This window comes from Nomascus leucogenys, chromosome 4 (genome assembly GCF_006542625.1).
Source record: "Nomascus leucogenys isolate Asia chromosome 4, Asia_NLE_v1, whole genome shotgun sequence".
Lineage (NCBI taxonomy): Eukaryota > Metazoa > Chordata > Mammalia > Primates > Hylobatidae > Nomascus > Nomascus leucogenys.
The window spans coordinates 43,065,544-43,082,818 of record NC_044384.1 but is presented as its reverse complement, the minus strand read 5'-3'; the positions used below and the strand labels follow the sequence as shown (position 1 = coordinate 43,082,818).

The window sequence follows — 17,275 nt, the reverse complement described above, 5'->3', positions numbered from 1 at the left end:
ACTTCAGATCAAAAAGTTTCAAAAAGCTGTCTCTTTAGGTAAAACCTAGTTTTTGAAACTGTTTCCTGGCTAAGAAAATTTTGTTTTGGATGTTCAAACCTGCATTTGTTTTTTGTTTGTTGTTTGTTTGTTTGTTTTTCTTTTTTTTCCTTTCTTTTTTTATTATTTTTATTTTTTTTTATTATTATACTTTAGGTTTTAGAGTACATGTGCACAATGTGCAGGTTTGTTACATATGTATCCATGTGCCATGTTGTTTTGCTGCACCCATTAACTCGTCATTTAGCATTAGGTATATCTCCTAATGCTGTCCCTCCCCCCTCCCCCTACCCCACAACAGTCCCTGGAGTGTGATGTTGCCCTTCCTGTGTCCATGAGTTCTCATTGTTCAATTCCCACCTATGAGTGAGAACATGCGGTGTTTGGCTTTTTGTCCTTGTGATAGTTTACTGAGAATGATGGTTTCCAGCTTCATCCATGTCCCTACAAAGGACATAAACTCATCATTTTTTATGGCTGCATAGTATTCCATGGTGTATATGTGCCACATTTTCTTAATCCAGTCTATCGTTGTTGGACATTTGGGTTGGTTCCAAGTCTTTGCTATTGTGAATAGTGCCACAATAAACATACGTGTGCATGTGTCTTTATAGCAGCATGATTTATAGTCCTTTGGGTATATACCCAGTAATGGGATAGCTGGGTCAAATGGTATTTCTAGTTCTAGATCCCTGAGGAATCGCCACACTGACTTCCACAATGGTTGAACTAGTTTACAGTCCCACCAACAGTGTAAAAGTGTTCCTATTTCTCCACAGCCTCTCCAGCACCTGTTGTTTCCTGACTTTTTAATGATGGCCATTCTAACTGGTGTGAGATGGTATCTCACTGTGGTTTTGATTTGCATTTCTCTGATGGCCAGTGATGATGAGCATTTCTTCATGTGTTTTTTGGCTGCATAAATGTCTTCTTTTGAGAAGTGTCTGTTCATGTCCTTTGCCCACTTTTTGATGGGGTTGTTTGTTTTTTTCTTGTAAATTTGTTTGAGTTCATTGTAGATTCTGGATATTAGCCCTTTGTCAGATGAGTAGGTTGCAAAAATTTTCTCCCATTCTGTAGGTTGCCTGTTCACTCTGATGGTAGTTTCTTTTGCTGTGCAGAAGCTCTTTAGTTTAATTAGATCCCATTTGTCAACTTTGGCTTTTGTTGCCATTGCTTTTGGTGTTTTAGACATGAAGTCCTTGCCCAGGCCTATGTCCTGAATGGTATTGCCTAGGCTTTCTTATAGGGTTTTTATGGAACCTGCATTTGTTTTAACTTTTATTTTAGGTTCAGGGATACATGTGAAGGTTTGCTACATATGTAAACTCGTGTCATGGGGGTTTGTTGTACAGATTATTTCATCACCCAGGTACTAAGCCCAGTATTCAATAGTTATCTTTTCTGTTCCTCTCCCTCCTCCCACCCTCCACCTTCATGTAGACCCCAGTGTCTGTTGTTTCTGTCTTTGTGTTCATAAGTTCTCATCATTTAGCTCCCATTTATAAATGAGAACATGTGATATTTGGTTTTCTGTTCCTGTGTTGGTTTGCTAAGGATAATGGCCTCCAGCTCCATCTATGGTCCCACAAAAGACATGATTGCGTTCTTTCTTATGGATGTATAGTGTTTCGTGGTGTATATGTACCACGTTTTCTTTATCCAGTCTGTTATTGATGGGCATTGAGGTTGATTTCATGTCTTTGCTATTGTGATTAGTGCTACAATGAACATTTGTGTGCATGTGTCTTTCTGGTAGAATGATTTATATTCCTCTGGGTATATATATACCCAGTAATGGGATTGCTGGGTCGAATGGAAGTTCTGCTTTTAGCTCTTCAAAGAATCACCATACTGCTTTCCACAATGGTTGAATTAATTTACACTCCCTCCAACCATGTATAAATGTTCCTTTTTTTCCACAACCTCAGCAACATCTGTTATTTTTTGACTTTTTAATAATACCCATTTTGACTGATGTGAGATGGTATCTCATTGTGGTTTAGATTTGCATTTCTCTAATGATCAGTGATGTTGAGATTTTTTTTTTTCCATATTCTTGTTGGTCACATGTATGTCTTCTTTTAAAAAGTGTCTGTTCAGGGCCGAGCATGGTGGCTCACGCCTGTAATCCCAGCATTTTGGGGGGCCGAGGTGGGTGGGTCACGAGGTCAGGAGATCGAGATCATCCTGGCTAACATGGTGAAAACCCGTCTCTACTAAAAATACAAAAAGTTAGCCAAGCATGGTGGTGGGCACCTGTAGTCCCAGCTACTGGGGAGGCTGAGACAGGTGAATGGCGTGAACCCAGGAGGTGGAGCTTGCAGTGAGCTGAGACAGTGCCACGGCACTCCAGCCTGGGAGACAGAGGAAGACTCCATTTCAAAAAAAAAAAAAAAAAAGAAAGAAAGTGTCTGTTCATGTCCTTTGCCCACTTTTGGTGGGGTTCATTTTTTTCTTGTAAATTAGTTTAAGTTCCTTAAAGATGCTCGACCTTAGACCTTCGTCAGATGCATAGTGTGCAAAAATTTTCACCCACTCTACAGGTTGTCTGTTTACTCTGTTGATAGTTTCTTTTGCTGTGCAGAACTTCTTAAATTTAATTAAATCCCATTTGTCAATTTTTGCTTTCGTTGTGATTGCTTTTGGTAAATTTCGTTGTGATTGCTTTGTCAGCCTCTTCCTAGGTCCAGGATGGTATTGCCCAGGTTTTCTTCTAGGGTTCTTATGGTTTTGGGTTTTACATTTAAGTCTTTAATCAATCCAGAGATGACTTTTGTATATGGTGTAAGGAAGGTGTCCAGTCTTCAACATTTGACTAGCCAGTTGTCCCAGCACCATTTATTGAATAGAGAGTCTTTTCCCCATTGCTTGTTTTGTCAGCTTTGTCAAAGATCAGATGGTCATAGGTGTGTGACCTTATTTCTGGGCTTTCTATTCTGTTCCATTGGTTTATGTGCCTGTTTTTGTGCTAGTACCATGCTGTCGCAATTACTGTAGCCCTATATTGTAAAGTTGGGTAGTGTGATGCTTCCAGCTTTGTTCTTTTGCTTAGGATTGCCTCGGTAATCCAGGCTCTTTTTTTGTTCCATATGAATTTTAAAACAATTTTTTTCTAGTTCTGTGAAGAATGTCTTTGGTAGGTTGATTGGAATAGCATTGAATCTGTAAACTGCTTTGGGCAGTATGGCCATTTTAATGACACTAATTCTTCCAATTCATGAACATGGGATATTTTCCATTTGTTTGTGTCATCTCTGATTTTTTTGAGCAGTGTTTTGTAATTCTCATTGTAGATATCTTTCACCTCCCTGGTTGGCTGTATTCCTAGGTATTTTATTCTTTTTGTGGCAACTATGAATGAGATTGCCTTTCTGATTTGGCTCTCAGCTTGACTGTTGTTGGTATATAGGAAAGCTAGTGATTTTTGTACATTGATTTTTTATCCTGGAGCTTTGCTGAAGTTATCAGCTGAAGGAGCTTTTGGGCTGAGATGATGGAGTTTTCTGGATATAGAATCATGTCATTTGACTTTCTCTCATCCTATTTGAATTCCTTTATTTCTTTTGCCTGATTGCCCTGACCAGAACTTCCAACATTATGTTGAATAGAAGTGGTGAGAGAGGGCATCCGTGTCTTGTGCTGGTTTTCAAGGGGAATGCTTCCAGCTTTTGCCCATTCAGTATGATATTGGGCTGTGGATTTGTCATAGATGGCTCTTATTATTATATTTTGAGGTATGTTCCTTCAATACCTAGTTTATCGAGTGTTTTAACATGAAGGGTGTTGAATTTTATGGAAAGCCTTTTCTGTGTCTATTGAGACAATCATGTGGGTTTTGTCTTTAATTCTTAAACGTGCATATTAACCTTTCCTTTTATCCTTTTGTACTCTCTGGATGTACAGACCCACCCACTCACTCCTGTAGATCCATTAGGCTACAGTTGCACTGTGAAAGGCACAGGGAGGGACCAGGGAAGAGGAGAAGAAAGCTGTTATTAGTCCATTCTCATGCTGCTAATAAAGACATATCCGAGACTGGGTATTTATAAAGGAAGGAGGGTTAATTGACTCACAGTTCTGCACCATTGGGGAGGCCTCAGGAAACTTACAATCACGGTGGAAGGGGAACCAAACACGTCCTTCTTCACATAACGGCAGCAAGGAGAAGTGCCAAGCAAAGCGGAATAGCCCTTATAAAACCATCACATATTGTGAGATCTCACTCACTCTCACAAGAACAGGATGGGGGATACTGCCCCTATGATTCAATTGTCTCCACCTGGTCCCTAAACAATGCATGGGAATTATGGGAACAACAATTTAAGATGAGATTTGAGTGGAGACACAGCCAAACCATATCAAAAGCCTTCCTGGGAGGCCTAGGAAACTACAGCAATGGACTGCCATTCAAGGGGGAGAGACAGGCAGAAAACAAGTAAACACCAAGACTGGTGTGCCATTGGCCAAAGTCCACCCCTCCCCATTCGGGGCCAGACATGCTACTCAGTGGCAGGCTTGAGTAAGAGGCAGATGATGGAACAATCAAAGATGTTTGACTTGTGCTTTGGAGTACTGGTTAGGGGGGCCAGCCTGCCCATAACCATATGATCTTCATATCATGTATTCTAAAAGTTACCAACTCAACTGAAAAAAATTCCTTAAAAGTTTTACGGCCTCAAAGTCATATCCTTTTTGTTCTTCTGAAGGAATACCATAGTCTCTCTCTTTTCAAATGTATATCTGGATCTTTTTCAGACCTTGTTCGTTGTTACTGTCCTTGTTTGTAAAATATATGCTTAAACAACATTTCCAATTTATATGTTAAGTATGGATCCCCTGTGCATCCAAAAACAATGCTCTAGAAAGTGCAGGATAAAGAATCTTGGGTTGTACTTATGTATAAAATAAGACCCAGAACGTTAATATATTAGAATGAGGTGAACTGGTTAGCTAGCTGTGGGCTGATGGATTCTCCCCTCAAATCTTCCTGCATACAGATTTTGAATAGTTGTTATATTGTACTATCCTATCCTAATATCATATCATACATATCTAATATATAATGTCAAGCGGTAAGAAGAGCCAGGAAGAAAAAATAAGAGTATAAATGGTTAGGTAGTGACCTGACACAGAGTGGTCAGGGAAGGCTTCTCAGAGGAGGTGGTATTTTGGGCAGAGACCTGTGAGATGAGTGAGAGCCATCCATGCAGCTGTCAGTGGGGAAAACGTTCTAGGCATGGGGAATAACTGGTACCAGATACCTTGTCAGGCCTGTGGTCCTACCCTGTGGAATGGCCTCCTCACCCCTCCCCACAGGCCCTGCAGGCTCTCAGCTCCTTGGCCTCTGTGTCCCTCCAGGGCTTCTGTGTGTCTGGGCCCTGAGGTGGGCTTTTTCAGGGAATAACCAGGTGTCCAGTGTAGCTGGAGTCACAAGAGATGAAGTCAGAGAGGTGATGGGACCAGTCGTCCAGGACCTTATTTGGAAATGCTATATTTAGTTTATCCATGCATTATATCCATTATATCCATCCAGTGCTATATTTAGTTTATCTGTCCATGGACATTTGGGTTGTTTCCACTTTCAGCTATTAATAATAATGCTCCTATGAACTTTCATGTAAAAGGTTTTGTGTGTACACATATTTTCATTTCTTTATGCAAAGGAGAAAAATTGCTAAGTCATATAATAACTCTGTTTATATTTTTGAAGAACTGCCAGATCATTTTCTATGGCTGCTAAACCATTTGATGTTCCTAACAGCACTGTGGAAAGGATCCAATTTTTCCACATCCTCACCAACATTTGTTCTAGCCTGTCTCTTTTATTACAGCCATCCTGGTGGGTGTATGTGGTGTCTCCTTGTGGTTCTGATGTGCATTCCTTAGTGATGCTGAGCAACTTTTCATGTATCTCTTGGCCGTGTGCATATCTTTTTAGGAGAAATGTCTATTCAGATCCTTTGTCCATTTTTTATTTGTCTTTTTAGTGTTGCGTTGTAAGATTCCTTTATATATTCTGACACAAGTCCCTTATTATAGACACATGACTTGCAAATATTTTCTCCTATCTTTTAGATTGTCTTTTTAGTCTTGATAATATCCCTTGAAACACAAAGGTTTTTAAGTTTAATGAAGTCCAGTTTATCTACTTTGGTCACTTATGCTTTGGGTATCATATCTAAACACATTAATCCAAAGTCAGGAAGATTTCTACTTTGTTTTTTTCTAAGAGTTATGTAGTTTTGGCTAGCATGTTTTAGGCCCTTTTACTTTAAATACAAGTTGTATGTTTACTTCATTATTCTTCTCAAAAAGAGTAAGCCAGCGTCGTTTATTTTAAAAAATTCATATTCAAACTGTACAAATTAGAGTGATCAAAATTTGTTTTCTATAAATAGTGGTATCATTTACATAATGTTTTTTGTTCCACAGAAAGCTTTCCCTCTGTCTCCCACTGTATTCTTTCTCATTTCCTAATAACTAAAAATTGGGTACTTATCTGCTCATGTAATTTCTTTTACAACATTTTAAAACAAATAATGTCTAATAATTTTTGTTTACAAATTAAGTAGTTAAATTTATTTTCTGCTTCTTTGGTGTTTCCTAATTAAACTAAGGTTATATGTAATATCGCAAGAAATGTTTAAAAATATTTACTCAGAAAACAGCATCTATTTACAAACTATGGATTAACATGTTATTCATAACATGTTCATGTCTATTTTAAGTGCTCACTCAAAAGAATTTCTAAGCAACATTTCTTTATTCCTATTCAATTCTCATATAATCTAGAAATGATGCAGTACTTTTCTAAACTACCACTTTAACATTTTTCTTACAAAAGTTTTACATATATCCATTTTAGAAAAATGTTAAAACCCAGATATGAAAAATGAAAAAGTAATCTGTTGAAGTCCTACCACCTAGATATAACCTCCATCAGTGGGAAAGTGAGTTGAACTTCTGTTTTCATTTTCACTTGAGAAGACTCTTGAAATTCAAAGCCCCAGGAATGAAGGACAGTGTGGCTTACTGAGAGTGTGGCTTGTTGGTTTCTTTATTATTATTATTATTTATTTTAAGTTCTGACATTGGTTTCTTACTGAGAGATTTTAGACAAGTAATTTTTGTTTCTTAAAACTGAAGTCCTTGCTGTTACTGTTTTTTTCCTTGCAGATTCCACTCCTTTTTACTCTTCATGGGCCATCCACCTTACGCAATTCGGGAGGTGAACATAAACAAATTCTGCAGGATTATTAGTGAATTTGCACTAGAGTATCGCACAACCAGGGAAAGGGTTTTGCAGCAGAAACAGAAACGGGCCAACCACAGAGAGAGAAATAAGACCAGAGGGAAGATGATCACCGATGTAAGTTTCACACAATCCCTCTCCTTATGTCATTCGTTTTCAAAGTAAGATCAATCAGGAATTCTCCTCACAGTTAAAAGCTGTGCTTTTTTTTTTTAACTATAAAAAAAATTCTGTCTTTTAAGAAGTGCTCTTAAAGTACTCCTCCACCATTTCTGTGAAAATCTGCTACATAACATACAAGGACCCAGGAGACGTAAAGTTCAGAACGTGTGGCTAGAAGAGGAACATGGAACCCATTTTGGTGTGTTGCGTGTTGCTGATGACATTAAATGTTTGGTTCTATTTTTGTCCTCTGTGATGTGGGTAAAGTTGGATGAAGAGAAGAAAAATATAAAAGATAATGGCACTTATCATAGAAAGACAAATGTACTGATTGGGGAATTAATTCAGGATCTTAATCATCATAATGGTGCTGTGTAACCAGTCAGTTGACACACGGACCACCCATTTTGGGCATCTGAATAAATTGACGTGATTGCTCAAAGATATAATCTAATGGGCTCTTGCCAGTCCCTTGAATCACAGGACATCAGGGTGGAAAGAGTTCCCAGAGGACAGTGAATCCAGTAGGAGTGTCCCTATAGCACCCTGGGGAGCCCCTGCACACTTACGTGTCTCCCCTGCTCCTGGGCTCTTTCCCCATCTCTCCTGTCTCAACCCAAGCCCACCCAGGTCTTGGGCGACAGTGGATATTCAGATGACAGATGCTCAGTAAAGTGGAGGGTAAAGGGATGCATGAAGATGCCAGAGACCAACGGAGATACATAGTGCAGGTTCCTTTTTCTTAATGTGCTTTTACGAAACATAAAAACCAGGCTAGTATCTCACTTACCTCATCCATTACTGTAAGGTCAGTTCCAGGCAAAAGGCTGAAATTTTCTGGGAATCCTCCTTTAGTCACTATTTATTCTTTCTTGAACAGACTCAACGATAATAAAGTCATCTTTTTTTGATATTGACAGGTCATATTTGGAACTTGTTGAAGGACTCTAGAGTGTGATTTTTTTTCATGGTTTGGATTGGTGCCCATGGATTTCTCCCATCTGTGCGTGCATTTGAGTAGCACATGGACTTCTGGCAATAGAGGGAATGGAATGAGGAAAGGATTAAGCCACAGGGCGTGCCATCATCTGAGTAGTTACACGCTTCAACTGAACCCTAGTTAGGCAGATTTTTTGGGGGGAGGAAGAAAACCAATTAGGAAGACCTCACTGAAGCCGCCCTATGTGCACAGACATGTGTGTATGTAGTCAGCCAAGCAGAGGGCACTTGGTTATTGCTCTCTAGAAGTCCACATTCCTGAGGGTCTGACTTACATGGGAGGCCAGATGCATTAACTTAGCAATTTTGTTGTAATTTTAAGAACCATGGGATAATCATTTCTCTTACCATCCACCTTTGCGTAAGCTCCTTGTTTTCTTGGAATTTTCTGTACCTTTAGGAAGTGCTCAGGTCACTTTTGTGCAGAAGGAGCCCTTTCTACAGCTCTATCCCCGACCCAAGCAGTTCTGAATTCCAGTGCCATCAGCCAAGAGTCTTCTGTCTCCTCTCCTGAAATCTCAGTTCAGTAGGATCCTCAGCCTCTTGGAAGACAGCAACCCAGGAAGCATGTTGGATCCACATGGGCAAACTGTGGCCCACATTTTATTCATAGTATTATTTTTGAAAGTTTAAAAAAAGGGATTGCTTATTTTGTGGCTATGAGACACATACAAGCCGAATATGCTTATAGTTATGTGGACACATCAAAATTTCTTGCTAAATTTTTGAGATTTTTTACAGATCCCACTAATTTTTAAATTCTTTCTCTTAAAACATTTGGCTTTCCCAATCATAAACAGAGGTGAATGTTTCTAGAGTTTGATTCAAAAATATTTAAATTCCCATTAAAATCTGGACAGGATAGGCTTCGTCAGGATTCATTCTCAGCCTAGCCCATGTTTTTAATGGCCAAAGTGGCATCATTCATGTAGAGAGATTGCCGTCTGCTGGAACATTAGGATATTGTCCCTTAAGGAGAAGTGTACAGCCTTGGGTCTTTCCAACTCAATTATTAAGGGCTCATTGTGCACCCAGCAGTGCCTGGGACACCAAAGAAGATGTGAGTATAAAGAAAAGCTTATATCCCAAGGACATCATAACCTGGTTAAAAATGATATATACACAACTTAAACCACTGAAAACAAAGCCAGACAATAGACTTAGAATCACGGACCCCCTGAACGTTGGAGCTGGAAGAGATTTTAGAGAAAACTGTTTGTAGTAAGTCATCTTGAATGTGCATGCTGAATAAAATGAGGATGCAAGTGGTAGCATTTAGAGAAGAGAGGTCTGAGGGTAAAATCTGCAGCCCCCATGCACCAGCTCCTGATTGCTATCCCTCTTCTTCTCCCCCTGTTTCTGGGTATTCAGAAGGCTTCCTTTTCATCATCCAGGGGTCCTCCCAGGCCAGGATCACTGAGCAACTAATTCCTCATCCTGTGTACAAAGTTGGTCCTAGAGCAAATGGTGACATAGACAAGGCAACACGAGGCAACTATAGCCTTTCTGCCGCATTCACACTCCCGAGGTGGGCTGTGAGAACCCAGGCTGGTCAATCCCAGGCCTCCCACATTGGAGGGCAGTGGTAATCCTGGGTGAGACCCTTAACCCCTCTCAACCCCAGCTTCCTCTTCTATAGAAAGAGAATGATGATTACTTTTAGGGATGTTGAGAGGGCCGATATTTTATATATGTAGCACCTTGAACATGTGTGAATTTCTGGAAAAATGCCAGCCATCCCAGGTTATATAAATAAACTAAGAATTTTTTAAAAGAGAGTAATGGAACAGGACTGTTGTCTCTTGTCGCAATGCCATTTGGATGAGGCAGCGTGGAATGTTACGGACTGGAAGTGGTTTGTCATTTTAACTTCCAAAAGCATAGTTCATTCTCAAAACACTTTAATCTGATTTGCTGGCCTGGCCCTGTAACCTCACGGACACTCCTAAATTGAAAGTGTGTTTAATTTATGATCAAGAGATTGACATGACTTTCCACTCTCAATTTATGTTAGAAGAGGGATATTTTATTTAAAGTAACTTAAAGCAGTTTAGTGCTAAAGTAATTAAAAGTATGGAGAGTCAGTTCAGGTGGCCACCATGAGAAACAGGTGAGATGTCAAAAATAAATTAATTTCATGCTCCTGAGGAGAGAGTAATGTGAACACACAGCTGGAGAAGTTGTCTCACTTGTCCTGGCTGGCCTGCATGTGGAAGGACTAGCGGTAGCCCAGAACCGGTAGCCTGGGCAGGGAGGGATCCTGCACTGGGGATGGGATGGGAGGGCCGGCAGCTGACAGGCAGAGCCGAGCAAACAGAAGCCAGTCCACTTAGAGGGGCCTTGATGACTGTCAGGCCGTGATGGGCTCATAAGGATGTGGCCAGCCAAGCCATATGGTTCACAGAGCAGGACACTCTCAGCAGGATCCACAGCTGCGAGTGAGGTTGGTGGTGGTCAGGGAATCGAGTAAGCTGACTGTTACCTCAGGGACAGCCCCAGAAGATTGGCCCAGAGCCCTGTGAGTCCCTCTGGTCATGGGCGATCTTGGAGTTCACGCAAGGAGTGTCCAGATGAGGACAAGAGGGTGGGGCCTGGCAGCTCCCAACTCAAGAGGATGTATCCTGGTTGTGGTGACCAGTTTATTTACTTGGAATTTTATGTGACGTTGAGATGATCTTTTTGCTGACTTCTGTGCCTTCTAAGAATCCCTTCTGTCTTTTCCGTCCTGTCCTGTCCTGTCCTCTCGGGTAGACTGATGACGAGGAGGAAGTTGAGGTATGACCGTTTATGAACATGAAGAATGCCACATTTGACCGCCTCATGTGTGCTCTGGTCTAACCTAACATAATCAGCATGAAGTGTGAGCACCATTCAGTGCTTTAAACAATGCATGGACATTTTTCTGGTTGGTTTTCGTGTGATCACTAACCACCTCACAGGGGCTCTCATCATGCCACATGTGCCAGGGACTGAAGGGTTAAATGCATTTTCTGAGCTGTCCCTGAGGCCTGGCTAATCAGTAACCATGTCACAAGTGGCAGGTTTAGCAGGTCTCTCCCTACTGCTGGAAAAGTGGACAGAGAATTTTCCTTTGGCAACTTAAATATGAGAACTAGATTCCGGAATAACCACATGAAGAGTCCTGAAATCAAAGAGGAAGTGGGGCAGTGGCCAAGGGCCAGGCTAGAGTCTCTGTCCCCAGCCAGTAGGCAGCCTCTGATGTGTGCCCATTTCCTCTGCTGGTGTTAATGGCTCCCATGGGCCAATGTCCATGCAGTGGCAGATGGCAGGGGCTCCTCCCTAGACCCTGGATGCAGGTGCGAGAACCAGAGACCAAGGGGGCTAATTGGCCCTGGAAAATAAGGAGAGAGCCGTGTAGATGCTACAAGCCACAGATGTGTCCCCAACCCTGTTGCCATGCCTGAGACACTGGGTGACAAAGGAAGCCAGCAATCCGTGGAGCTGTTCTTTGCAAATGTTAATCTGACTTTTTGTTCTTCATCCAGGTGTTTGGTATTGTGTATGTATGGTATTCCAGCATACCTCTTTTAAAATATATATGTCCTGACCTTTTGTTCAGTCAGAGAAAATCAGCATGAATTTATGTGTCTTGTTCTGTTTTGGGCCCTGACACCAATTCTTTTGGGGTCCCTGGCAAGCCACGTATTCTTGAAGGGCCTCAGTTTCCCTTTCCATAAAAGCAAGGTGGGACTAGGTCTAGAAGAATTCTTCCCAACTCTTAACATGCTAGGATTCTGTGATTCAATCCCACTTTTGTAATTCTACCATCATAAGTGATATTTAAGAAAAATTTAACTGCTTTCTGACACTAAGTAAAAAAATAAAGCTCAATATGCTTGGTTAACAAGGCATATTTCATTTCAATTCTCATATCAGGGCTTTGGTGTTAGAAACACATTTGGCTTTAGACCTTCCCAGAGCCAATGCCGGTCGCTCCTGACAGCCACCCTTTGAGGGGATCTGAGTGAGTGAGAGAGACGGCTACAATGGATGAATGGGTGGTGGATCTTCTGGGGCCGGGGGCTTTTCTGTCTCATATTAGATCTTCCTGTAGGCACAGATGTTTTGTCATTAGTTAACTTCAGTGACTGCCGTAATGAATGTGTCTGCAAACAAAACAAGACAGAGGAGAGGAGGTTTTCCTCAACCACGGGTTTTAGAAGCTTGAGTTGTCTTTTTGGGGAGTCTCCCTCACCTGCTAACCTCCCTTTGTTTTTGCAGTCCGGCAAGTTCTCCGGCAGTTCTCCGGCGCCCCCAAGCCAGCCGCAGGGTCTGAGCTATGCGGAGGATGCGGCTGAGCACGAGAACATGAAGGCTGTGCTGAAAACCTCGTCCCCCTCCGTGGAGGACGCCAGCCCCGCGCTGGGTGTCCGCACACGCAGCCGAGCAAGCCGAGGTAACTCCTGGCTGCGCGGGGCTCGTCTTGTCTTCTCAGGTTGGCTACTCCGGGGGGGTCCGGACTCCATCGCAGGCTGCGGTCCACGGCTGTAACTGGCCCTCAGCTCCAGTGCCAACCTAACCACACACATTCTTTCACTAGCGTCTTCCTGACCCACCTTCAATAGCTTTATCTCCAAAACAAACATTCCCACGAGAGTACCTCACTTTACACAGAGGGAATCCTTACCGGGGACGACCTCCTGAGGGAGAGCTGGGGTGGGCAGACTGCAACCTGCAAGCCAAATCCAGCCTTCCTCCTGCTTTTAGAAATAAAGTTTTGTTGGGACACAGCCATACTTACTCATTTGTGCAGTGTCTGTGGCTACTTTGGCAGAGTTAAGCCACTGTGGCAGACACTGTAGGACCCACAGAGCCTAAAACATCTACTACATAGGACAAGGTTGCCAACCCCTCCCTACAGCACTACCCCTTTGTCCCTTTTTTTACATCCTTAGGCAGAGACAAAAACTAAAACTTCAAAATGGTGGCCAGATTGGAGTTTCCAGATTTGTTTTTATCATTAGAAGGGGTTAAGATGCATTTGACATCTGTGAATGTTTCCTCGTGTTTCCCTGGTCTGGCCCGATAACCCATTTACCCTCCTGGGTTTCCTCACTGCCTGCAGGGTGAAGCCCACAGTATTCACACTGTTCTTGGAGGTCCCCTGTAGGCAGGTCCTGTCCTATCTCCCAAGCTTGGCATTCCCACACCCTGCATGGTCACCACGGCGCTTCTTGGCACGGCACGCTGCTCGTCCCGGAGTTCCCTGCTGCTCCCTCAGTTCAGGATGCCCGCTCCTCTGCCTGTCCCGTTCCCATTCACCCCCATTTACCTCATCCTCTGGGCACTGTCCCTATCACCAGGCCACTCTCTTCCATGCACTCCAGAGACCCCAGTTAGACCTACTAAAGATGGTCAACTTTAAGGAGAATCAACTGTTGGAGACAGGCTTTCTTCTCCCAGTGTTTGCTTAGCACACACTATGCATGCAGCTAGAAGAAACCATATAATCTTGTCCAAGCTGGGATACTTTAGGGTGTGAAAGGGGGTGCTAGAAGTAATTATGCTGGGAGAGCAAGTAAAACAGCATGCCAGGTAAGATGGTTTGTGGGTTGCCATACACATCACAGAAATGCAGTAGTGAGTGAACAAATGAATATTGCGCCCACCAGACATTTTCGTAGGCTCTAATGAACATGCAGGCAGAAAGGCAGCTAGAATCTAGAGGGCTGCAGTCTGGAGAAACCTGAGGAGGCTCTTCAGTGACTTCTAATAGGCTTTGCTCACTAACTAGTGCTTTTTGGAATCTTGCTGTTGTCAACATTCTTAAATATACAAAAATAATGGTAGTAATGATAAATTCAGCATAACTGAAAAAATAAATGCAGCTTTGAGTTTTCTTGAGAAGAAGGTGAGTCATTACCACACCACGCATATGGCTGATTATAGTTTCCTATGAACCAAAGAGCCACAAACTGCTGTCCAAGGAGGACCTCAAAGGGACCTGCAGGCTGTGCTCCGGAACCCTAGGGTTTTTGTGGGATTCCCAAGCAGATTGGCACTTCAGTCTTTTTTACTAAATTACTGACTGGTTTTCTCACTTCATGTGACTACAGTGTTACTAATTGTAGTTCTCTTTTCTTCTGTCTTAATGTTGGACTTTGGTGTTTACCTTTTAATATAGGGCATCAGCCCCGCACGGTGGCTCACGCCTGTAATCCCAGCATTTTGGGAGGCCGAGGTGGGTGGATCACTTGAGGTCAGGAGTTCAAGACCAGTCTGGCCAACCGGGTGAAACCCTGTCTCTACTAAAAATACAAAATTAGCTGGGTGTGCTGTCACATGCCTGTAATTCCAGCTACTGGGGAGGCTGAGGCAGGAGAATTGCTTGAACCCTGGAGGTGGAGGTTGCAGTGAGCCAAGATGGCGCCATTGCACTCAAGCCTGGGCGAAGAAGCAAGACTCTGTCTCAAAAAAAAAAAATATATATATATAAAATAATATATATGTATTATATATTATATTTTATATATATTATAAATATATATTATATACATAATATATAATTATATATAATATGTGTATTATATATGTGATATATAATATGTGTATTATATATGTGTGTGTATATATATATATGTGTGGCTTCTATTTTGATGAACAGCTGAAAATATGCTTGAAGAAGGGCTTCCTCCCTCTCTGCCCCAGTGTTACACCAACTGAGGCACAGATGACAGGGTGGAAAAATCATATCTTTTACTACAGCCTTGATCCCCAGACACCCTAAGTATTTGCCTATGTTATTATTACATCAAAGAATTAAAGATAATTAGTCTCTCTGAGATCTGGTCTTTCCAAACCCTCTTCCCAAAACTATAATTTCCATAGATAGTTTTGGATGTGGAATTGGGAGAAGAAAATAATATTATGCTTTGGCAATGAAAAGGTAGCCTTTTAGTGACCAAGAGCAGACAGACACAGCTGAGGAGAACCAAAACCCTGATTTTATGTGGGGTACATTCTGATTGTCTGGTTTGCTATGTGGAAGGAAAGGTACCCTCTTCTTGACCAGTGCTGTCTGTAAAAGACCTCCATTCCAGGAAGTGATTGAAGAGAGAGTGTGTGTAAACAAGAAAGGAGAGGAGAGAAGAAAGTGGGGAAGGCCGGAAAGTGAAGAAAACAGTCTCATTAAATGGTGAACAATAGAGAATGTCAGTGTAGAGCCAGCATAAAACAAGGATGAGAAATCGTTTTGCAGTGTTGGGGGACATGGCAAGGGGTATCACTTTTACACTGTAGCACCCAAAAAGGCCTAAGACATCCCATGTATGAGCCTGTCTGTGCCCAGCAGCTCTTGCAGGCTTTGTATGCTAGGCTAAACATGGCCAACAGGGATGCGAAGGTGAAAATTAATGCCTGCAACATGGTGACCCCAGCCATCAGACTGGAGTCTTGAGTCCCTGTGTCTTGGTGAATGCAGGAGGAGTGCAGTTGAAACCTTCTTAGGGGGTGGATCTCAGTAATAGAACATAAATAGGTTGTACCAATTTTAAAGGAAAAGAAACATCTATTCCTGACCAGAAAGGATAGAGAGAAAAGATGTTGCTGGGTTTGTACAACATAGGGTCATCTTTGCTGGCATATGAAAGGGATTAGAATGGGAGGCTGTTCAGTTTCTCTGCACATTAATGCCAATCTCAAGGGAGACTTCTGCTTTCATGTAGCATGTGTTATGGAGTGGCAAGCCACCCACCTGCTACAACAACTAGAAATAAAAATAATAAAGTCTTCTTTTAAAAAACATTAGAGAACTGTAAAAGGAAAGAGGACTAGACAAACTAGAATTGGAGTGAGCTGACATTGCCTCTCTGTGAGCATTTGCCAGATCTGGGCACAAGCTGAGGATTGGGCTTATGGTAGTGGAGCGACTCTAATGGGAAAGAGAAGCCAGCAGAATTTGTAGTAGCTGTGTGAACTGGTATAAGAGATTGAAATTGAGAGGAGGCCAAAATGCAGATGATTTTCTCCATGAGACATTTGCTAAATGCAGCACTGCGGGATGGGGGTTGGAGGGAGGAAGGTCAGCGGGTGATGCTGGGCTAGAAAGGTTGAAGGAGATGTCCTGCAGTCTTTAAACTGAGGAGACAAAGATAGGCTAGAGTAAGCACCTTGAACCGATACTCACTGATCTTGGCCTCAAGAAAAAGAGAGGTGGGAAATGTGGACTGATTGTTAACTAAAGCTGCTCTCTGGCCTAAACCCAGCTCAATACCTCACTGTATCTGTTAATAGAAGAGAAAAGACTCTCTGGAGGAAAATAATGCTGACTTCAGTCTCTGCGTCCTTCTATACACAAAGTCCAGTGTAATAAAAATTACAAGCCACAGGAATAACATGAAAATATGACTGAAAATCAAGAAGAAAAATAGATAATAGCAGCAGACTCATGTAATTCAGATGTTGAAATCTACAGTAAAGGACTTGAAATGACCATTAGAAATGTTAAAATAAAAACTAAAGGGAACATAGACAAATGGGTAAAAAGGTAGATAATTTCAATAGCAAATTGAACTCTATAAATAATCAAATGGATATTCCAGAACTACAAAACAAAATATCTGAAATAAACTCATTGGATGGGCTTAACAGAGATTGATCACAGCAAAAGAGGATTAGTGAATTCAAAGGCAGGTTAACAGAAAATGTATAAACAGAAGCATAGTAAGAAAAAATGGAAAGAATAGAATAAAATGTAAGATCTGAGGGACACAGTTGAATGGTCTAACGTGTAATTGGAGTACTGGAAAGAGATGGATCAGAAGCAATATTTGAAGAGATTGAAGAGATTTGAAGAGATGG

The 17,275-nt window shown here is 41.8% G+C and overlaps 1 protein-coding gene across 4 annotated transcripts in view; it reads left to right on the top strand.

Annotated features, from left to right (window-relative positions):
* Positions 1-17,275, top strand: part of FHOD3 (formin homology 2 domain containing 3) — a 491,472-nt gene that overhangs the window by 459,949 nt on the left and 14,248 nt on the right. For all 4 annotated transcript variants that reach the window (XM_030810562.1, XM_030810561.1, XM_030810560.1 and 1 more), the window contains 2 exons: positions 7,219-7,411; positions 12,698-12,872. In XM_030810562.1, the coding sequence (XP_030666422.1) occupies positions 7,219-7,411; positions 12,698-12,872 (368 nt within the window). The remainder of the gene's footprint in view (positions 1-7,218; positions 7,412-12,697; positions 12,873-17,275) is intronic.